This window comes from Chroicocephalus ridibundus, chromosome 10 (genome assembly GCF_963924245.1).
Source record: "Chroicocephalus ridibundus chromosome 10, bChrRid1.1, whole genome shotgun sequence".
In the NCBI taxonomy this organism is placed as follows: Eukaryota; Metazoa; Chordata; class Aves; order Charadriiformes; family Laridae; genus Chroicocephalus; species Chroicocephalus ridibundus.
In genome coordinates this window covers 20,136,150-20,159,496 of record NC_086293.1, presented here as the reverse complement: position 1 = coordinate 20,159,496, position 23,347 = coordinate 20,136,150, and the positions used below count along the sequence as shown (strand labels likewise).

The 23,347-nt window shown below is 43.6% G+C and overlaps 1 protein-coding gene across 13 annotated transcripts in view; it reads left to right on the top strand.

Annotated features, from left to right (window-relative positions):
- SLC6A6 (solute carrier family 6 member 6) overlaps positions 1-21,919 on the top strand; it is a 118,206-nt gene extending 96,287 nt beyond the window's left edge. For all 13 annotated transcript variants that reach the window (XM_063348202.1, XM_063348203.1, XM_063348206.1 and 10 more), the window contains 9 exons: positions 63-197; positions 2,149-2,252; positions 2,366-2,490; positions 7,283-7,395; positions 10,071-10,208; positions 11,253-11,355; positions 12,288-12,388; positions 13,036-13,206; positions 14,712-21,919. In XM_063348202.1, coding sequence (XP_063204272.1) covers positions 63-197; positions 2,149-2,252; positions 2,366-2,490; positions 7,283-7,395; positions 10,071-10,208; positions 11,253-11,355; positions 12,288-12,388; positions 13,036-13,206; positions 14,712-14,852 — 1,131 coding nt within the window. In that variant the 3' untranslated portion in view covers positions 14,853-21,919. The remainder of the gene's footprint in view (positions 1-62; positions 198-2,148; positions 2,253-2,365; positions 2,491-7,282; positions 7,396-10,070; positions 10,209-11,252; positions 11,356-12,287; positions 12,389-13,035; positions 13,207-14,711) is intronic.
- Positions 21,920-23,347: the final 1,428 nt, after the last annotated feature.

Here is a 23,347-nt window from a genome sequence, read left to right as displayed (position 1 = left end):
TCCGGAGGTGTACCGTTGACGGCCACAGACTAAACATACCTCTTTTTTTTTTTTATTGCCAGGTAGTGTACATCACTGCCACGTTCCCATTCATCATGCTCCTTGTTCTACTCATCCGTGGTGTGACCCTGCCTGGAGCTGCAGAAGGCATCAAGTTTTATCTTTATCCTGATATCTCACGGTTAGCTGACCCACAGGTACAGAACCAGGAGTGGGGAGCGGGATGATTTCCTACACAAAGGGGGATGGTGGAGGGTGATGGTGGTGATGTAATGGCAATAGATTTTTTTTTTCTTTTCCATAGTCTTTAGAGGTCCAAATATAGCATGAACATTAATGCTGGGTTATATTTTCCAGAGATCAGCTTAAGAAGGTCACTGTTATATGTGTTAATGCATCTTTCCATGTGTATGTATGTGTGTGTATGCGTGTGTATTTTTTTTGTGTCAAAGGACTCTGAGGCTGTAGACTCTGTCCCGTTATACAATCTCAGCTTTCTTGTTGGTAAGGTAAGGGAGATGCATTTTTTAATGAGGATAGTCTTTAGTTTCAAAGGAGAGACACGTGAGCTTCACAGATGGAACAAGCAGCGACAACTGTGAGTACCAGTGTCACCTAGCTCCCACTGCTCAATAGGAGGAGACTGGGAAAGAAGTGAATGAAATAAGAGAAGAAAGAAAACCCATGTAAAGGTAGAGAAAATGCTTTCTGAGGCACAGGAGCTATTACTTGCTTAGCCCTGGCTAGTGGGAGCTAGGCTTACTCTTTCTGTATAGGCTGTGATTAGATAAAGATTCCATTCTGTGCTCATGAATACGTGACGCTAGTGCAGACCAGCATCGTTCCAGCCAATAGTGATCATGTGAGAAACGCCAAAAAAATGCAATACACCCCTCCACGCCCCACCCCACCCCCCACCCCCGAAAAAAAGAAAACAAGGGGTCTTTGAAAATAACGAAATGATGGTCACAGTGAGAGGGAATGGTGTTTTTCTTTCTTTGCTGTTTCTTTCTAATGCATAGGTGGTTAAAATAAAACTCCAACTGTAGCTAAATAACTGTAGTAGGAAAAGTATAATTGAAAGAAACCTTGCGGAAATGTGGTTCATTCTCTAGTCTTGCCCTCTTTATACAACACACCCTCTTTATAGGAGACATTATGTTTTATGAATGAATCAGCTTTTATGGGACTCTTATCATTTTTACGATCTGCTATTAGCCCTAAGTCCAGAGCCAATAACGTAGAAGAGATTCATGTGAGTTGGCAGGCCCCCTTCCATGGTCTAGCAAAAGCATCATCTCCAAGGAGACACCAGCCAGCAAGGTGCTGGGAAGTGATGGTGGGAGGGAGGAGGTAATGGTCTACAGTCTTAATTCTCACTTACTCAGACTCCTTGGTGGTTTCTACTGGTGTTAGCAGACGTGCATTAGCAGAAAGAAGTGAACATACGGTTTCAGTGGGTGCATTTTGATAGCTTGCTACGTATTTACTAACTGAGAAGTTGATAGTGTACTGTTATTTCAGTGTGTGTATTTTTTTTAATGTAATCAGGAGAAAGAATCATGAGACCAAGATCAGATACGTATCTTATAAAGTGCATTGTATTTTTTGTGTTTTCCCCCCACCCCTATGGCTTTTTATCTTGCATTTGAACAGTTACAAAAGCAACCAGAAAGCTAGAAAAATAAACAAACCGAATACACAAGCCTGTTTCTCAAGCTTTTCACATCCTCAGTTTAGTGACTCTGTCGGCTGATGCTAACTGAAATGAGTTACAACAGAAATGAGCAATGTTATAAATACTTGTGCATTTCCTATTGCGCTGAAACGCGTTTATTGTTGCGCCAACAGGAAGGATCAGCTGAATGACTAAGAAACTAGAAATACTGAGCATCTCTGGGGAGGGGATACAGGAACTGTTACAGGGATGATGTTCTTGTGGGCTCTGACGCTAACAACTTTCTTTTCACTTTAAAAGCCAAAGTTGCAAATGTGATGTTCTCTTTCCCTCTCTCCCCGATCCTTTAGCTATCACCCTCAGTGGAAGCAATTATTTTGTTGATTTTGCATAGTTTGAACTGTGTGTTTGCGTTGAGTGTTGCAATGCAACGATGCCGGTAATAACAGTCTTTCCGTCTTTCCCTTTAGGTCTGGATAGATGCAGGGACACAAATCTTCTTCTCATATGCAATCTGCTTAGGAGCAATGACTTCCCTGGGGAGCTACAACAAGTACAAATACAACTGCTATAGGCAAGTTTCCATCCAAGGGGGTTTAGTGTTTTAGCTAAATGATGTAAATAAAGTAGGGACAATGGGTTAATTTTTTTTTAATTAACTTGCTCCATGACATATGTGTGACTTAGGGACTGTTTGCTGCTGGGATGCCTGAACAGTGGTACCAGTTTTGTGTCTGGCTTCGCAATTTTTTCCGTCCTGGGCTTCATGGCACAAGAGCAAGGGGTGAACATTGCTGATGTGGCAGAGTCAGGTACGATGGTATTGGTGGCAGTGGTGGTGGGCACTGCCGCCTAGCGTGTGAGCAAAGTTCTGCAGACTCAATCAGCTAACATTAAGCAATAAAAACAGAACAAGATTTCCCATAATCTCCAGAACAATAAGCATATTGTTGATTTGGGCTTTCATCTAGAGCAGCGAGGGTTAGCTGGGGTTGTATTGTTTACTCTGTCTTGATTAACAGGGCAGCAAATTAATTTCCTAGAGTGTGCTAATCCACTTGAGCTGAGATTAGAGTTAAGATAACCACACCATTACCTAGAGTCCAGAATGTCATTGATTCAAAAATTTATTCCATCTTTCTTTTCAGACTACCTTTATTTTCATTCAAATGTAAATAGCCAGTATTTATGTATTTTTCATAGCTTAGTTTTGCTTGCTCGCAGCGCTGCAGTGGGAATATTACCTTGGCCTTTTGGAGGGGCATAGGCGCATCTATTCCCAGGTCTCACTGAAAGGCAAGAGAAGTTGGAGAACTCCATCTCCTGGGTTCCGTGGACCATTTCATCCACAGGAACTCTAGTTGTTGCAGTCCTGCATTTGTCCTCTGTAGCTTCAGGGTGAGGTTGACAGAACTGTGAGAAGTCCATTTTGAAACTGGATGTGCACTTGGGTTCTTCCCTTACTTCAGAAGTGTTCTTCCCATTAAGGTTCAGCTACGCACTTGCAGCTGAAGGCAGCTAAATCCTCATAGCATGGGAATGTATCTCAGGCAAACCAGATACGACATTTTTAGCTCTGTGCATGTCTCGTCCATGAGGGCAGGTGTAACCATGTGTTTTCATGTAGAACAGAGAGATTAGATGGGAATTACCATTCAAAAATAATGAGTCAGGCCTCCACAGCCATGATGCTTAAAGCTAATCAGATTCAAGTAGTAACAATGGCACCTGAGTGCACTTTTGGCATTTCTTTCTGATTTTTTTGGGCAATTTTAATTCACCTGCATAGTATTTGAAAGCTCTCCTCTGCAAACATGCTATTAAAAAGAAAAAGACAATATATCTTCTAATCACACGGCTCTGGGAGTTCAATTTTTAAGACAGATATCTCACTTCACAAGGGCTAATGAGAAACTAATGACATTGGTGGCACCGCTGGACTCGTGGGTGGCTGCAATTGGCATACCTCTCGCAAGTTAGTTAACAGTCTTGGCCATAATGCTTATTTTGATCAGAGATTGATTGCTTTGTTTGAAAACAGGAAGCAAGGGAATAATCCTATTGAGTGAATCATAAATAGCCCCATTTTTTTTAATATGTAGGTGGATCAATTCCAAGAGTAGCATTTTTAAGTATTTCCACATTAGGTTTTTATCTGGTCAATATTTACTCTAATTTTTATTATTAAATCTCTGATAAACAGGCAGTTACATTCCTGTTGCTTCACATTTTTAGAATTAAATAATTTTGTAGTGACACTGGGTTGGTAGGGTAATGTTTAAATCCAAATTAACTAACAGACTTAGTGTTCACATAGCATGTTTACATCAACAGCTCAAAAAGCATTTTTTAAAGGAGGGATTTTATGGCTTATTATAGGGACAACGAGGGCATTGATTAGCTTCCGAACTTGGCTTTCGGTTTCTTGCATATCTTGCTGTCAATTCCTTCAGATTTTCTACTTTACTTAATTCAGCCCTAGTCACTAATGGCCAGAGATTGCAACCGTCTCACTGTTCAGTGCGTTGCCCGTCACCACTGGCCAGTCTTCAGCTAAATCCTAAGGGACATTTTTACATGACAGTAAACTTTACCAAAATTATCCAAACCACTTTTCATGGTTTTCCTCGCTGCCCTTCTTGGCAGAGATCAAGCACAGAGCCCCTGGAGACCGCTTGGTCCCGCAGCGACGAGCATCCCGGGGCCCGCGCAGGGCCGTGGGGGAGGCTCTTGCTGACACTGCTGCCCCGCTGCTGACTTCTCAGCACAGCGGCATTCAGCAGATGCTTCAGCCTCTTTTTTCGGCCTTGCCTTTTTTGGTTTCTTATGACGCAAGGTCAGAACCACTCACTCCCCTGGGTCAGGAAAAAGGTGAGCAGAAGCGCTGCCACTTGGCCGTAGCACCAGGGAGAGGACGTGTCCACGGGGCCAAGACCCCCCCATCTCTGCCCAGCGAATTAAATCTCTCCTGCCCTATGCCTGACAGCACTTGTTTCCTTGTTTGCCCTCCTGCAAGCCAGGGGAACATCAACAAATTTGCTGACAGCAGAATCTCATGGCCATGTTTTCCACCTGTGCCAAATTCAGCCTTGGTGCAATGTTCCTGGGACACCCTCATCAGCGAGGGGTGGCTCCTGCTTAAAGCCCTGGTGGCTGCTGCCGGCCTTCACTGCCTTAGACTTACACGACAGTTTCATTAGACCCCTTTGGCTTCTCAGTGAAAGGAGGCTTTTAATGGATAGCACCTGATTTTTTTCAGCAATACTTTTAAAGGGAGAGAGGAAAGCAATGGAGGCTCAACAAGGCCGTAGTGAGTCCTGTCTAATCTGTGCTGCGTTTCTGGCTGGAAGAAACACGTTACCGCCTGTGCAATTTGTAGCAGTGTTAAAACAGCACAAGAGGTGCCTTTTTTTTTTTTCTTTTTTTTTTTTTCTCAATCTAATTGCAAACAAATGCAGATTAAGCAGGCCTGACTATAGTGCCTTGGTCTCCCTGATGCCTGCCTGGTCTCTGCCTCCGCAGCGCTCTGCTCCTGGAGCGCGTCTCCAGCCGAGCCGCGGCACTGCGCCGGCAAGCGGCCAGCGAGTGGGCTGGGATTATTGTGGCAGTCCTAATTAGCTCTTAATAGCAGCCACAAGTGCTTCACTTTTGCAAAACACCCTTCAGAGCAACAGAGTTTCAAATTAAATACCATTTTAGATTATTTATATTCAGTCGAGGGGATGCCAAGAACATTTTCTTTCACATGGACTTTTCTCTTTATATTTCAACACTTAGTTTCAAAGGAAAATCAAAGCTAGCACAGGGCTTAGGGCACTCGGTATTAGACGGTGCCACAGTGCAAGGACAGTCTCACTGGCCAAAGCATACAGAATTGCAGCAAGTTTTGAGCAGAGCAGTTTTACATCTGTCTCATCAATTGCACAGATCAGCTGCAAATGCCATCTGGGAGCAGTTCTCCCTCAGGGAGGATCTACTGTATCCACTGAATCAGGGGGAAAAAAAGCAAAGCCCCCCCCAAATTTGAGACATTCACCAATTTTTTGGTATCTTCTGTCGTATAAAATCTTAGTTGTGTTTCATTTAAATAAAATTAGTTGCTCGATTGTTGGCTAATTTGTATTTATTTCTGTTCAAGTATTTTCAGTGACTTAAAGTTTTCCTTAGTTTGAAAAAAAGTCTTTTTTTTTTTACCTCTCTCTTGCTTCTTTTTCCATCTTTCTTGTTGGAAAGGAAAAGTGGGAGGTAGGAAGAGCAGCATTAGAGATTTTTCTGTACAGATCAGAGATAAGATTTCTGTCCCCGCACTGCAGCAGTTTTAAAAAATTCCTTTTCCCGTTGAAAGTTACTTCAAACCACTTCAAAATCCTGGAAAATGCCGGTCTTCAAGGCTCCCTAAAACAAACAAGCAGATGAGCCAGGCATTCCTGGTTTTAAGCTGAATTTAAATCTGCCCTCTGAGTTTTTTGTCGGCTTCACCAAATTTCTCCAGCCACTTTGAGAGCCTGCCGTAAGTGCTGGGTTGCCAGTGTTCCTGTCTCCCACTTGGAGAGGGCTCTTTCTCTCTCCACAAAAGCTCTCATAAGCGATAGCTAGTAGCGCCTGGCTCCAGGTGAGAGCGCCTTTGGAGATCAGTGTGCGAGAGCACTGCGCGTATGCTCGGTGTGTGGGTATGAGTGAGATGCCATCTGGTCCACGGCGCAGACGAGACCCAATCTAGGGACGAGCCCTCGCACACAAGGCTTTGCTTTCCAGAGCAGAGAAGCCGGGCACTTAGTCCCAGCCCCGCTGGTGCTCCCGGACTGTCGCAATCTGTCCTGCGCTTGGGGCTGATGTTGGTCATAGTCAGTGTCACCGTGGCAGGTCTGCCTAGGCTGGCCAAATAGGGGTAGATGATGTGACAGCATGGGGAAGCGATTTTACACAGAGTGATTTTACACACCAGCAATTCCTAACAGCAGGAGGCTTTTTTTTTTTTTTTTTTTTTAAGGGACCACAGCTGATACAACTAGGAGTAGCCTGATCACTTCAGTGCAGCGGTGAGGCTTTGCGGAAGTGAAGGAGCAGACTCCTAGAGTGCAAACCCCGCTCTAGAAAAGCCATGCTGGGTTTGGAGGTTGCATACAGAGGGAGGCAGTGGTTGCATTAGCAAAGATACTGGGGAGTGTTAGGAGCAGCGTCCCTTCCCTGCATGCAAAAGAGTTTCATCATCCTCATCTTCATCGTGACCATGTGGGCTAGCAGTGGGATTCTGCCATTCTCCTGGGTCACCCCTCTCCCCCTGGCCCCAGTACTGTCCTGTGTCCGAGCGGGGCAGGTGTAGGACCACGTCCATTATTGGCATGTTTGAGACAGATGTTAAAACTGGTGATCTGTTAGCAATGGCCTCAGGGGTTTGCCTGTGATTTCTGCTGTAGTCATGCGTGCTTCGATTTCAGATAAAAGAGCCAAACTGTTTCACTTCTGGTATTTCCAGCCGCGTTTGGATTTATCTGAACGGAACCAGGCATTCCTGCATTTGAGTGTGGCTACCTTTACCAAAGAGCTGGTACTTACTATTTCTCTTCCCTTCCCTTCCCCCTTTCCTATTTTCTCTTTCTCTAGGTCCAGGCCTGGCCTTCATCGCCTACCCAAAAGCTGTGTCCATGATGCCGCTGCCCACCTTCTGGGCAATCCTTTTTTTTATTATGCTTCTGTTGCTTGGACTGGATAGCCAGGTTAGTACCGTGGGTAAGAGATACATTGCTTACTGTCTCAGCGCTGCTGAGAAAAGCTGGTTTTACAGGCATGAGTTAAGAAGGGAATACCTCTAATGCTGCTTAAGAGGAATTCATCTGGCTTGCTTTTTAGTGCAGGGGCTGCATTTGATGAATCTATGACTGTCACTTCATAGTATGATGTCGCTCGATAAGTCTTTGTCATCAGGAGTTAATGGAGTCCACAAGAGCAGGGCAGTTCTCCCTAACTTAAATATCAGTCTGAGTCTGGCGGGGAAATACCACCATTTTGTTTGTGGTGCAGTATTTTCCTATTTTGGAGAAGAACTTAATCATTTTAAAACAGAAAAGACTGCAGCAATCTGTTCCACAGAGTACTTTGTGCTATTGGGATCACCTGCAGTGTGCATACACCATAATTAAAACAGTAGTAAGAATTAATACTACCAGGAATATACAGGCACTGATAGTCGCTAAGTGCCAAAAAAGAAAAGCGAAGCCATCATGAGGCACAAAAAGTACGAAATGTTTTGTACGGTGTAGCCGGGGTGGCTTCGTGAACAGCCCGAGGACAAAGCCACAGCCTTTCTCGGTGTCCTTGGGCTCAGAGCTGCTGAGCAGTGTGGGATCCTGCTGACTTCCACGTCACCAGCACACATTTAGGACCTCCGAAAGGGCCAGAAAGCATCTCGGGTTCCAGCTGTACTAATTATATAGCACAAGCTGCTATTAATTAGCGATAAAAAATCAAAAAGTTCAGTCCAAGAAGTTAGGTTACTTTTCCCAGTGGTTGCTTATAGGAATGTTGGACGAAATACCCCAAAAGAACCTGTAAATCATTTCTAGATAGTCCACTTAGAAGGAAATGTGGGTGATGAGGGATTATGCAGTAACTACACATTCAAAATTGCTGAAGTTTTCAGGGCAACAGGCAGCTTTCTGCACTCAAATGAAAAGTCACTAACATTATAAAAACCCCGTTGGTAAGGATGAAATGTTCATTTGGCCTAAATGCTCTCTTGTACGAAGAGGGATCCGTAAATGGACGTTTTAGCCAGTTGTTGTGTACTTAATCTCTTACATTTTTGATATTGCATTTACCCTAAATTCCTCTTGACAGCTTAATCTTTGAACTCTAGTGAGCAACTTTCAATCGTTCCAAAGTAAATGCGAAAGTGCCCGATGCCATGGTTCAACAACCCTGTGCTTATGCAAATTGGAAGCTGTCTAGTAATTTTAAAAAGCTCCTCACTGCGTAGAATGATTAAAACTAATTGGAGCGCTTAATTTTTCTCCTCCACCCCTCTGGTTTTTTGGAGTGCAGTCAAGCAGGTTTCTGGAATGCCGGAGCAGTTTAAGATCAAATCAGCCCAAAGGAAAGGGTTGCATTTAAAAAGAAAACCAGTTTTACAGAAGTCAAACAGGAGGCAACAAAATCTGGTGGAGTGTTTGCAGGAGGGGCTGCGTTTCCAAAATGGAGCATCTGCTTATGGTCCGAGAGGATAGAGTTGTTACGGGGCACTTCTGGGCACTGTAAGAGCAATATAGGTGCTGGGTAGGAAAAGGTAGCTTTTCTTGAAATGATGCTATTTGATAGACTCCCTGCGATAAACCGTTGGTTGTAAGACAATGTATCCATTAAAGCGAAGATCATTTCTACGGAGGCAGCCTTCGTTCCCCATGGTATCCTCATGTCTTCAGTGAACTTGGTGCTTTTGTACCTTGCCGGGCTGACAGTGCAGATCAGCTGAATGATCCCTTCTTTGGGTTTGTCGGGGGAGTTCAGCAGTCACATTTCTCCGTGGGTGAAACGCATCTGGTTGTCAATTAACTTTAAACTTTTACTCAAATCCAGTTTGGGTTATTTGGTTAACTCAAGTTACACATCTTACATGTAGTTCTTCTAATGGCAAGTAAGTACAAATACAGTTACCATGAAACTAGATAAAGTAATATTTTTAGCTCATTCTATTCAGATCTTCGTTTGTGGTTTACAAGTGCAAATAGTTTACCAAGTCTTTGTATAAGGACTGTATGAATGGCTCCGTTATTGCTGCAGAAGCACCCTAGAGCCTCACACAGAGGTACTCTGCTCACAGGGTCGGAAAAGACAAGTTCAGTCAAGAAGTGCTGCTATTTCACATCAAAGTCTGCTTTCCCTTGGCTGGATTTTCACTAGCAAACCCAAGAGTAGAATTATATCCAATTCTGGAATTAGTCTGTTAGGTGTGAGGTTTTCTGGCACATCAAAAAAAAGGCTGGGAGGTACTCTTTTAGCTTGGGCTTTTTTGAGTGTTTGCTCTCTGCCTCTTTTCTAGCATACATCTTGTATTCACCTGGAACAGCTACAATATAAAAGCCACATAAGTACCTTCCTGTCATCAGCCTATGTTCCTTTACCCTTGCGGCTTGCATTTACAGAGCCTCTTTGGAGTTCATAAGGCTGCTAGGAAACGAACGGCAGTTCTGAGAGCTTGTTCCGACCTGAAAACTCCCCCCACGCTTCAACCTCGGGGTTACAACGGAACAGCTTCCGATTTATTTATTCAGAGCAGCGTTTTGCCACAGAGTACGGTTAGGGTGTTGCTGCGGAGCCTTTGTTCAAGTGTGAGCCTGGATAAAACGCATGGCGGGTAATTTTCAAGTCACGTTTCTTTGTTGTTTTTCCCCTTTAGTTTGTTGAAGTTGAAGGACAGATCACGTCATTAGTTGATCTGCACCCATCCTTCCTAAGGAAGGGTTACCGACGGGAAATCTTCATCGCTATAGTATGTTTCCTTAGCTATCTTCTGGGACTAACTATGGTGACTGAGGTAAGTAGCACCAGTGCTGGAAAATTTTTTTTCACCGATTTTTAGGCCAATTTTAGCTATGAATGAGACTGCATGGAAGTAGCCACTCAGAGGAGTGTCGCTCTTTAGATCTACAGAGCATCTTTCATCCCTAGATCTGAAAGCATTTTGAAAGGGAGCGACATATTTCCCCCCTTTTCAGTCAGAGGAACAGAGAAATGAAATCTCATTAAATTCAATCTGATGTCAGGTACTAATCAACATGACTATGAATATTAACATCTGGCTCTAAATGATGAAACACATTGGGAACCTTCAGCAGGGCAGATTAAGAATCCATCCAGTGCATTCAGGGAAAGAGATTTTTATCTTAGTTGCATAGATTTGAATCAATTAAATACCCCTAGATTTGTTCTAGTATAAACAAGACGGGAATATGTTCCAGTGGCTGCACTGCTGTGATATTTATCTCCAAAATAAAATCCAAACCACGTTTTAAAAACAACTGGAAGAGCACAATTGCAGGAATTAAAATAGCACCTGTAATAGAGGTGAAAAACACAGTTTTTCAAGTAAAAGTGCAGGTATATGCAGTTCAATGGGGTGAGAGCAAAAAGCCTAACAATGTATGTAGTATTCTCATGAAAAACGTTCTTCCACGGAATTCATAAATGCAGACCCTCCTGATGAACTGACTTCCATTTTTAGTATTTTGGAGGTGTTAATGTTAGGAGGCAACCAATTATTTCTTTACATCATTTCTTTCTATAAATGCTCATCCTAAAATACTTTTAAGAAGGAAAGATTTAAGTGTCTCAGTAGATTATCCTAAGTGGCTTAATTTTGTTTAATCGTCGTCTTGTTTGGAATGCTTCCTGTAGTAAACATGCATATTCCCTGGGGAAGGTAATGCCAAATATTTACCTTACCTACTTGCGTGATATTTCTTCTTGTTAGACAGCAATCGTGACGGTATGTCAGTAAATGTTACTGGGAGCTGGGCCTCAAGTATTCGGGGTTTTTTTCCTGTTGGATCCTAATCCGTTGTGTCTCTCTCTTTTACAGGGTGGCATGTATGTTTTTCAACTCTTTGACTACTATGCAGCTAGTGGTGTATGCCTTTTGTGGGTTGCATTCTTTGAATGTATTGCTGTAGCCTGGGTTTATGGTACGTGAGAGTCCTTTCATCTGATACCTTTTGATGAGTCAGTGACAATTCTGCTAGCCAAACATTTAATCATCGGCCACTCCAGAATCTTCTTCCCAGCAGCGGGCGCATGCCATTAATATAAATTTGCACTGACCTCTTGGAGACAGATTTGCATCTGGGATGAAGCCAACCTCCAGTGTTTTTCCACACAAAAATGAGTATTTCTCCAGTGCTCATTAACAAAGGCACAATTAAGCATTTACATGTTTTAAGTTTAGAGATGAGAGTTGAAAGTTTGGCCAGCCGTGAAAATTTCCGTTTGTCTCTCAGAGGATTTCCTTTCAAAGCTGCAATGTCTGCAAGGGGCAAGCCAAGCACATAGGAAATACAAAAAGAAAAGTGTATTCTGGCCCATTATTTTTAGGCAACGTTGAGTAACCCAGGTCTGACAGCAGCCTCTGTAGCTGCCTGAGATGGCAGCTGAGGAATAATCAGAAGATGTCTGCTGCTCAGGACTGGTCGTTTCCCTGATTCTTCACGTACCCCATCTCCTTAGGAAAGCAAACCAAACAAAGCCTTCATTTTGCAGCAGTCAGATTTCTGTAGAAGCAGGGTGTACCGTTTGCTGTTGTGTCCTTCCCATGGCGAGTTCAATGACAGGCTGGGGAGAGGAGCGGGTGCGTGGTGGGGGCAGGAGGAATTAGCACCGCGCTCCTGCATCCCAGTAATGAGGGCTGTTGTAGGATGAGGGAGTCCCCCAACCTTTGAGCTTCTCAAGGAGAAAATTGTCTTGAACTTCACAGCCGTGGGAAGCATTCGAACAATTCATGTGACACCCTCATCTTCTCTTCAAATACGCCTTGGGGGCTAGGAAAGCAGCTGTAATCCTACAGTCCTTACATGGCTTTTATATGCTCGATTCTGATGAATGCGCTCGCTATCCGTTACAGGCGCTGATAATATTTATGATGCCATTGAGGATATGATTGGATACAGACCTGGTCCCTGGATGAAATGGAGCTGGATTGTGATCACACCAGTTCTTTGCGTGGTGAGTACTGACCCGCGCTCTTCCAAGGCTTCCACGTGGCAGCTCTGAGCCGCCTCTTACTCTTAGAGACCAATTTGCAAAGAGATGCCGGAGGCTTGAACGTACCCCTCAAAGACATCGTCTTCTCAGATGTTAGCTGTTAATGTGACAGCTCTCTGCTGTGCAAATTGCAGTTGGCTACATTTAAGTGGATTTTTCTTAGGGTTCACAAAATATTGCATTCATGACAGAAAAATCCTTCTCCAAAGAGCAGGCCCTACTTTAAGCGATAGGACTACCAGGCCGTTTTAACAAAAAGACTTGAGCAGTCTGAGGCAGGCACTCAGCTTGAAGTACTTCATGGGCTGGGAAGAACATCCCGGTACACTCTTTGCAAAGTACAGCAAATATTTGAGCCCTGAAAAAGAACAGGCAGCGTACCGCAGCTCTTCAGCGCCATCGCTTAACATTCTGTTGTCAAGCAAGAGTTTACCTGCTCTTTCAATGGTTTAAATGGAGGAACGATTCCCCCAGTTGGTTTAAAATACATATGGTTTCCACCAGCTCTGCCTTTCACTGCCTGTCTTCCTTAGGGCCAGTGGTAGAACCAGAGCTATACTGCTTTCAGCATATTTGAGCCTCACTTTGTTTTCTTTTCTCATCTGCAGGGGTGCTTTATCTTTTCTTTGGCCAAGTACAAACCACTGACCTACAACAAGGTCTACACATACCCAGACTGGGCAATCGGCCTGGGCTGGGTTCTTGCCCTTTCCTCCATGATCTGCATCCCTATGGTGATGGTCATCCGCATCATACAGTCAGATGGGTCGCTCATTGAGGTAAGAACAACCGGTTGTCTGTCTAGAGGAGAAAGGGAGCTTTAACTTGCTGTGTTTTATACAAAATAAGCACAGTGCTTGGAAAACTGCCGCCTTGTCCAGGTAGGGCAAAGTTGGGTGCCTCTCCTGCAGCAAATGCAAATAAGACTGTTAAAGATCACCTGTCCTTTGGACAAACAGTAGAAGGAGAACGAACACGAAGCCTTCTGTCCTCAGACAAACACCAGGTGGTTTTATTTGCCTCCCACTAGTGCCATTTCCAGCTTGGCAAATCGTTGCCTCCACGTGCAGACAAGCGCTCAAGGACTGGAGTGCTTCCGAGTGCCAGAGCTCTCTTCTCCAGCCCACAGAGACAAGGAAGCACCATCCTACAAATCACTGAGAAAACAAGAAAGAGAGAGAGAGAGATATCTGGGTCAAACCCAGCTGTCTAAGAGCTTGTTGAATTTCAGGGAAATTCAGATCCACCTGTGGATTGTGTGGCTCTAGGCCCTGGCGCTCACTCTGAGAGACTCTAAAAAAGTCAAACCCTCCTACAAGTGGGCTTCGCTTTTTAGCTTTTTAATTTTTTTTTTCTATTCCTAAGGAATCAAATCAAAACACTGCATCTTTGGAAAGCTTTGGGTCGGATTCAGACTTGACAGTGCGGATTCACTTGGGTTTGGATTTACAGGCAACCTCTTGCCCTTTGCACTTCAGCGCAGGCTCCCCTGGTTTGTTTTTCTTCCAGTGGAAAGTTTTCAGAGACTGGGCAAGCATGAAACTTAGCAATTCTCTTCTAAGGTTTCAGATTAGTTTTGTTTTTGCCTAATGAGACGGTCTTAAATGCAGCCTGGGTATTCTTGGAGGAGAAAGTGGGACACTTCGGGTTAGGAAAAAAGAGAGAATAGAATAAAAAAAAGAACATTTCCCAGAGCACAAACGCTTGCATTTGTTTTCCTCCAAGTGTTAATGGTCTTTTTCAGCCGTGGCCAGAGCATTTTCATGAGTGTTTATTTTCCTGCCTCATTGTCACCATCTATTGAGAGACAAGTCTAAAAGTAGCCAAAACACTCCTCAAAGACCATGTTAGGAAAGGAAAGAGAGTAAACACTGGTCAGATGCCATTTAGTTCTTCCTTTGTGAACTGAAACGTAGGAGAGAAGTTGCCACTTGGCAATGAACGGCTGGGCTGAAAGGCAGAGTTGTTTCTAAATGAGGCAGGAGAATGCACATAATTTGAGCAGCAGCTGCAGCGCTGACAGCCCAGCGTGCAGGATGCTGGATAATGCCGTGAATGCCCTCTCATGTCTGACTTGCTTGCGTCAAGTTGGGCTCTGCAGCTGAGCAAAAGTTGAACACAGTGCTCCTCAGCCCGGGTCCCCGTGTCCTTGCAGAGCCACGTGGCACACGCTTGTCTTTGACGGCCACCATCCCCACGTTGGGGTTGCCACGTCCTCCATCCTGCACATGGCGATGCAGGGGCCGCTTGGTCTTCTCACCTTTGCTTTTCTTCTTTCTTCCAGAGGATAAAAGCGGTGGCTGCCCCTAAGGAAGTGAATCGGTGGTCCAAAGAAACGGAGAGCGGCACCCCCTTCTGCCCCAATGGAACTTCGAATGGCGGATTGATCAAGCCAACTCATATCATTGTGGAAACCATGATGTGAGCTCTCTCTGTGAGAGGATAAACCTGCTTTAACTGCCGTTTACTAACCATAGATTCTCATAGGACCAGGTTTACAGAGCTTTATATTTGCACTAGGATTTATTTTTATTTCTCACAGAGAAAGTTATTTTTTGTGTGTGTTTTTTTTTTAATATTTTGTAAGGTAATCACAGCAGATGTCTCTCTGTAGAGGGAGAGCTTTCATATCAGACTAGACATATTACAGGAATTTACTATTATTGGGTTTTTTTAAATATATATATCTTTATCTCTAAATATTATACACCTTACCACTTGAATTGATTGTCTTGCCAGCAATATATTCAAGTCTCAGAAAGCAATTTTAGGTGCTGGTATGGTTGGGAGCAGGGTGACCTACAGAACACACAAAAGGAGCTCTGTTGAGAGAGATGATTAAAAAAAAAAAAAAAAAGACGCTGTTTCAAGAGAATTTTCAAAGGTGTAGTATTTCCACCCTCTGGTTCGATTGTGGTAAACGACAGGCTTCAGGGTCACATTAGGGAAAGGGTACAGTTATGTTTAGCACAGCCCCTGAATAAAGATACAGCCGGGCAGCTGGAGCAGAGAGTTTGCGAGGGAGGCAGAGAGGTTGGGTGTGAAAAGCCTTGCGGCCGTCCCTCCCGAGCACGGCGCTGGGACCCTGTCACACAGAGGAGAGGAGGACTTTAGGAAGGCGTTTGCAGGATTTGGCATGGTTCACTTTTTTTTTTTTCCTTTTTTTCTTTTTTTCTTTTTTTTTTTTTTTTTAGTTTTTTGGATTCTGTTTTTTTTTTTAATTTACGTGAAATGCCTACTGTTTGTCCGTGAGCGGGGAGGTTGAGTACCTGCTCCTGAGTTTTCCAGCAAAGCATATTTTAGCGTGGTGGCACTGGTGTAAGCTTGAATTCTGCAAACGGGGAGAGGCAGCCCGTCCCTGGGGCAGCGGGGCCGGGCGCCCAGGGGCTGAGAGGGGAAGAGCAGCAGCTGCCCACAGCTCTTGGGGCTGGCGACTTGGGCTTGCTCATTTGTTTGCCTGCTGATCATTGGACTTTGCTTTCGGGCAGAAAAATAAAAGAATCCCTTGTGGACTCTGACCATCCAAAGGTGAACACAAACCGGGTCATCCCCGACAGGAGGAACAAAACCGCTCACCTACACCTGAGGTAGCTGGTGGTTATAACAGTCACCTTGTTAATAATAATAGTAACGAAGATAATAATATCACTCAGCAAACAGGTGCTTTTCATCCGTGTATCTCAAAAATGCTTTGACAAGTTCGATAAACAGGATTTGCTTTACTTATTTATTTGGGGGGGTGTGGGGGGGTTGGTTACTGTTGGGGGAACAGACGAAAGGATTACTTCCCCTGTCCCGTGTTACTAAATCGCAGCAGTGGACCTCAGGCCCCCGGTCTCCTTGCCCATCGTTGTGTTAAACCACAATTTTTATATTTTTTTTTAGGGGAAGTAGAGGGTAGCAGACATATTTATGAGGCTCATGAATCCTATCTGCTGAAGAAACAGGGCTTTTGGAATTTTAAGTTGAGACAAAGGGAACACGTAACACTGAAATGTTTGGTGTTTGGTCGGAAGGAATTGCGTACCGTTCCAGGTTAGACTGGGGAGCGAAGAGAAACCACTACAAGGAGTGTAAGCAATGGCGTTCCGCTTCGTGGGGGCCGGGTGGGTGTTTCCATGGGGAATCGCTCCCTGAAGACTGTTGACAACATGGGCAAAAGCCTTTTTTTTTTTTTTTTTTTTTTTTTTTTTTTTTTTTCTCGTAGAAAACAACTTGAGCAGGTTGTGCTGGGAACAGGTTCTCTGGCGAAACTCAGCCTTTTCTTTTGGGCATTGTGTTAGAGGGAGAGGGTTTTTTCTTCTTGTGATACCACAGTTAGGCTATTCAAAGGAATTTAGAGGAAATGCTTGATAAAAGCAGAGTTTGTATCTGCTTATTCTGCTGTCAGCTTAGTCTGTCAGGGCAGAGTTTGTCATTTGAACAGGAACATATCCAGTTCTTAACATTCCTACACAGTAGCTTTATTTTATTTTTTCTTGTCCCATGGGTTAACTGGCCGCGGCAGCACAAACACTTGTTGATTAGCTTGTTGGTTTTCCTGTAACAGAAAAGGGGTGATTTAAAACTAAGAGATGGACCAAAATAATTTTTAAAAAAAAAAAAAAAAAAGGAAAAAGTGGCTGCATCTATAGCTTTCTAAATCTTTCTAGTTTGAATTTATACGTATTTTTGACATCAGATAGCTGAGTTGCAGCAACAAAACCAGCCACAGCAGAATTGCTTTTGTTTTCTTTTTCTGGTTGCTGTATTACGAGAGTTATAAATGAAACTTTTCCACAGCCAGAGATGGCAAACATTTAATGACACCTGCTGGGCCAGTGGCAACGGCCATCCGAAGGTCACTGGAGGAATTCTGTGAGCCAGTGGGTGTCATCAAATGTGCCTAAAACAAAGAAACGTGCATACAGCTGATTATTTTTTTTTAATAGCCTTTAACCATAAGAGGCAAGGAAATGTAATCAACGATAACTCTCTTGGCAGGCTTCAGCTTGGACCCTCATTTTTGAGTTACAGTTAGTGTCTGCAGTAAGCAGGCGCGCTTGCCTGGGTGAAGAGGGAGTAGCAGGTTGGGGGGGGGGGGGTCGCCTGAATTAATGGTTTCTGTGAGTGCAGATGAAACACTGATGCTTGGTTTATATTTTTTTTTTTTTTTTAATTATATACATTGTCATACAACTGCGTTTGAGATGTAGTTTGCACGTCACTTCCGTGCTCTAGAGCTGAGACAAGCTTTAGTTAGGGATAAAAATGGTTTGGCTACATCAGAGACGTCTCCAGCGAGTCAGCTGGGTGTTCAGCCGGCTCCCACCTTGCGGAGAGCGTCTTTGCGCGGGGAACCAGAGGGTTAATACTACACCTTTTGAAGTACAACTACTAGAGAACTAGAACCCAGCCCCATTTCGATATAAACTGTGCCATTCAAATCAGTCGCTTCCATGTACCAAGTGAAAGTGTCTCGCACATATGCAACAACCTCGTTGAAGCGTTCTCTCTGTCAACTTCTCCGGCCCCGCCGGCTCTTCAGCGTGACTGCGAGGGAGGGCTGGGGCTCGCGAAGAGCTAAGAAATTATTGTTTCTGGAAAACAGTTGCCCTCTTCCCTCCCCTCCAAAAAATATGTGCAATTAATTCTTCTTGTTTTAGCTGGGGTTTGAGTTCCAATGAGCACACTCACATTTTTACAGTTTGGGGTTTTTTTCCTGACACTTTTATCAGATTTCTGAAATTTTCTTGGTGATAAATTTGTGTTTCAACGTGATCCTCTGCCAAATTTATTAAAAAGTAACTTTTAAAAAAGTCTGTGTTTTCTACCTATTCCTGACTGCAAATACAACTGATTTTGTTTTTCCTAATTTAATTGTTTAAACGCTTGTGACCTGTTTTACCTGTTTTATGTAAATGAGGAACTCATTAAAAATATCATGACTAGTCATAGATGAACTGGTTTGGATCCAGGGGAAACTTAGTGCAGTTTTGGCACGAGATCTTTAGAACCAGGTCTCTGATTTTTAAAACCAGAACAAAACAAGACAAACGCCCCCCACCTTTTCGTATTTCATGTACTTTTGTATTCATGGGTTCTTCTGGGCTTGAAAACGGCAGATTTTTAGCAGTATTTATTTCCAGCTGAACTGAAATCAAGAGATAACTAGAAATGTAAAGGGGAATATTTACCCCACGAGGTTCTCCAGCCTGTTTCTTGTTTTTCTCAATTTTCCAAACTTTTTCAGTTCACCTGTCACTAGTTATGATCTCACCGAATGGGCATCTATCGTAAGGGACTTTACCAGTAGTCTGTATTTCAGTATTTAAACAGTATGATTTCATAAATAGAACTGGTTTTTATTGTTGTTGTTGTTGTTGTTGTTATTGTTCTCATTTTCCTTCTCATTCATAGCTTTCCTTTTCGTCTGGTCCAAACAGATCCACACATTTAGAAAAGTCCTTTTTAAAATGTGAGATAGTAGGTCCGCAATGGATTTGTTCTTGTGTTGTAAATGAAAATACAAAAGCCTGGCGGCTGCCTTTTTGCCATCTGGAAGAACACTGGTGGTCACCCTGCAGCAGCAGTGCAGCTCCTGGAGCGGAGGGGAGTTAGGAATGGTCTGCTGAAACAGCTCAGCAAAACTGTTTTTCGCTGCTGTTCTTGGGGAGAGGAGGAAAAAAGGAAAAATTTTTAAAAAAAAACAACAACAAGGGTGCAGCCTTATGGTTGCTGTAACACAAAAAAACCCCCACCCCAACAACTATCACCATCAACGTAGCATCTTCTGCAGATGTTTTCGGTCCTGTGCGCATCCTCCTTTCTCGACTGCAGATACTCCTGGTTCCTCTTCTCTGTCTCAGCATTAGACAAGTCGAGTAGATCTGAAGACACATGGACATTTCCATTCGAAAGGCCTTGTACAAGTCTCCTCCCAGCCTGCTTGTATTTGCTAAGGAGACCTACAGTTTTGGTGAGGTTGGGCTTGTCACACTTGGGTTCAAAGCTCCCACTTGTTGCATCAGTGGCGAAACTCCATCTGTGGGAGAAGGATTTGAACGTTTTTGAGTAACTGATTATGAGCTTCCACGTCTTGTGGTCACTGCAGGATCACTCATGGAGGCATAATGTATATAAAATGTTAATAAGCTGTGTATTGAATGGAGTGGACAAGTTAGTTAAGCAGCTCAAGTACACTTGGAAGAAAGATGACCTTGACATCATTTCCAGGAGATTCAATGGAAGTTGCTCACTTTCAGTAGGAAAAAAAAAAACCCTACCTGTGGTTAAATAGACTAGTAGATGAACTCTTTCACCCTCGTATGCATGCACACAATATTGTGGGGACATTGCTTTTATTCCTCGGCTGCAAATCGTGTATGTAAGTCCTATGGTGCTGTTTAGGATGAGGAGTGAGAAGGCCAGTCCTAAATTGGGGGTGGTGAAAGAGGGAAAGTAATGACAAAATCCTGGACTGTGGCCCCTCCAAGGAAGCCTTGAGGTTGGACTTGAAAACTCTCCTGGCTCCTTGTAGGCGCCACATGGCTCCTGGTATGGGAGGCTGGGTGTGGTGTGGCTTCAGGTAGCTGCCTTGGACTTGTTTTCTCCAAAATCAGCATCCAAAGCCTTGTGGTTGGGATTGACATGTAGTTGTGTATTTGTGTATTTGCATGAGCCAAGGTCAGGAACGGTCAGACCCTTGTAGCTCTTGTAAATCAAAGATAAACTTAACGAAAAAAGTATTCGGTTGATTTGGTGACATATGAAGCCCAAAAAAACCCCCATGAACCGGTGCAAGAAAGGCTCCCCGAGCTCCACACTTTGGTCACAAACATTTTCTGTCGGTATCAATGGCCAATTTGAGTTTACAAGAAAGTTTGATCAAGCAAGAGTTGTGTATAACCAGCATTGGCCCCAGCTGGAAAAACTGCCCGGTCCGGCCCTGCACCCTCCACCGGATCATGGCTCTTTCTGCCAGCCCAAAATAAACCTGTACACGGATGATGCCTCTCCGCTTTAAAAAATAAATAAAATCTGAATTTGTTTGTTTCTATTAAAAAATAAACAGAAACGGTCCATTTTTGCGTGTTTCTTTCCAGTTGTCATTGCGAAATGGTGATTTTTAATTTACACGAGCAGAAAAAGCTTCGGACGCCATTTGACCAAAAAAAAAAAAAAAAAAAAAAAGGCAAGCTTGAAATTTTGCAGATTGAAAGCCTTAAGAAAACTAATCGCCCCCATCCCCATCGAAGGTGGAAAACTTTAGTGAGAGGGCTTGCAACTGGAAAAGTGCCAACAGCCTTGCTGGACCGTTGAATGGTAGCGCAGACGTGTCCTTTTTGTATCCCTGCGGCGTCTTAATTTGAAATAATCAGTAACTGTGTCAGAATTGAATTGCCGCGAGCTTTACACAGCTCCGAGCTCTAGGAGCAAAGCAAATAGAAGACATTTTTAGAAAGGAGCGAGTTTCTGGAAGCTTCCTCCCTGGGGCTTGGGCTCGGAGGCGCGCAGCAGGACAGTGCTGCTCGCGGTCCCATTTGCAGCACAGGGAGAATGTGGCCCGACTTGAAAAAGCGAAAGAAATAATGGGGAAAAATAGAGTTTTAAAAAAAAAGTGAAACTTGATTATGCTAAGGAACTACACATGTGTGCTTTTGTGTGCCTGCATATGTGGGGGAAGGCTTTGGTCCTGTAGCGTAGTACATGTTAGCATGCTACATATTTTTTTCTAAATCTATCTGTTTCTGCAGTTGAGATGTTAAAAAGATTTGAAAAATTTTTTTTCTCAATATCTAAAGAAAAATAAAAAAAAAAAGAGAGAACAGTGGCAAAATCATGCTGAGAGGCTGGAAAAAAAAAAAAAAAAATCCTGAGGGGGCAAATTGAGTTTGATTGTCATCTGCTCCTGTCCTGGAAGCCAGCGATGGCCTCTCAGCATTGCAGCATCCCAGTACTGTTCTGAAGTGCTCGTCGTTCAATAGGGTGTTGTTTTTTCTCCAGTGTAATGTTGTGATTGTTACCTGATAACGTTGCCAGGGACTTCACGGTATAAGAGGTGGTCCATCTTGTTTGATGTATTTGGCTAAAAAACAGTGGTGGTTTTTTTTTATTATTATTATTTAAATTCCTAGCAACTGTGACTACAGTAACGTGATGAGTAGCACATACAGCAAGGAGGCGGCGTCGACAACGGCCTCCTTAAAAATGTCATCTGAACTTTTTTTAAAAAAAAGAACCGTAAAAATATTTTTAAAACATTTTAAAACATTTTTTGTGTGTTCCAAAAACGGAATATTTGTATTTGGAAAAAAAAAAAATATCCTGGAGTGTAATTTAATCCTAAAAACCCTAGCCTTTGTGTATATGGTAAATGTTTGTATTTTGCAGTTTCTGTTTTGCTTTTTAGATAAATAAAATGTATATGGATATTTTTAAGTCATCTTTGCTTTTTTAGATGAGTTTGTAATCACCTTATAACTGAAAATAAAACTTTCCTTTATAAACCAGCTATGCTTTTGGATGCTTTTTTGTGGTCTTTGAGTAGTTCGGTTCTTCCTTTAAACCTATTATTTATTCTGGGGTTGTTGCTTTGGTGTTTTGGGTTTTTTTTGTCCTTATAAAATATTCCATTTATACATATGCCCAGCTCGCTGAGCTGCTTGAGCCCGCTCACTGTCCGACCTCATGTCTGTCGTGGTTTCGCCCTGGTTGGCAGCTCAGGCCCTTGCAGCCGCCCATTCACCCCCTCGCCCAGTGAGATGGGGAGAGAATCGGAAGGGTAAAAGAGCAAAAATTCGTGGGTTGGGATACAGACAATTTAATAATATAAAAAAAAAAAAAAAAAAAAAAAGGGAGGAAAGAAAGAAAAAAACCAAACCACACAGCAAAGAGGGAAAAGGAAAAAAAAAAACAAAAACAAAACCAAAAAAAGTCATGTAAAAGAAAACAATTTCTCACCAGGCCCAGACCGATGCCCAGCCAGTCCCTGAGCAGGGGCCGCCCCTGCCCACCTCCACCCTCCCGGGCTGTATTTCGGCGCACCCCCATCGTATAACTGTGGGATGTCCCTTTGGTCACTGGGGGGCCAGCAGTCCAGGCTGTGTCCCTCCCAGTATCCTGTGTATCGCCAGCCTTTTGCTGTTGGGCGCCGTGATCAGCAGCAAAGCCGTTGATGCTGCGTAAGCGCTGCTCAGCAAGAGCTGAACCATCCCTGGGTCAGCAGCCGCAGGTCGGATTGCTGGGCTGTGTGGTTGGTGGGTTTTGGGGTTTTGGTGGTTTTTGTTTTTTTTTTTTTCCTCCTTCAGCGATGACTTTGGCTGAGCATGAAGAAGGGTCAGTGGGGTGCAAACCCACATTGGTTTAATCTTACTTCACTGGTGCTTTTTTTTCCTCATTTTGACTCTTCACCAAGGTCAGCTGGGCATGTGCTGAGCCTTCCAAAGCCATTAGAAAGTAGACTTTTATTTTGGGGGGCTTTTGTTTTTTCTTTTTTTGCTGTGCCCTCCGTTTCCCCTCTTTTTTCTTTTCTTTCTCCTTGCAGACACAGGCTTTCCTTGGCCCCTTCGCCGGGGCACGGGGAGATGAGCGCAGCTTTACGAGTGACTGCTGGGGAGCTCTTGCCCTTGGCCTGAGTCACCCCAACTCAGCCCATCCCAGGGCATTGCCCACTGTTGCCTGCGCCGTCTTTGCTTCGGTGCATCACTACCATGGGGGTTCAAATACACCAGAAAAGTCCAATAGGAAGAAAAATAAACAAATGGGAAAACCAAACCAAACCAAAACAAAAACCCAAACATTTATTTGCCTGGTGTATGGGACATTTCCTGGTGTATGGGACATTTAAGGCTCACCGATGGCCTTTCCTTAAGTCCTGAGTTGAGGCACAGAAAGAAAAAAAAAACCTGCACGTGGGTGGCTGCCACTTGTGAAATGTAA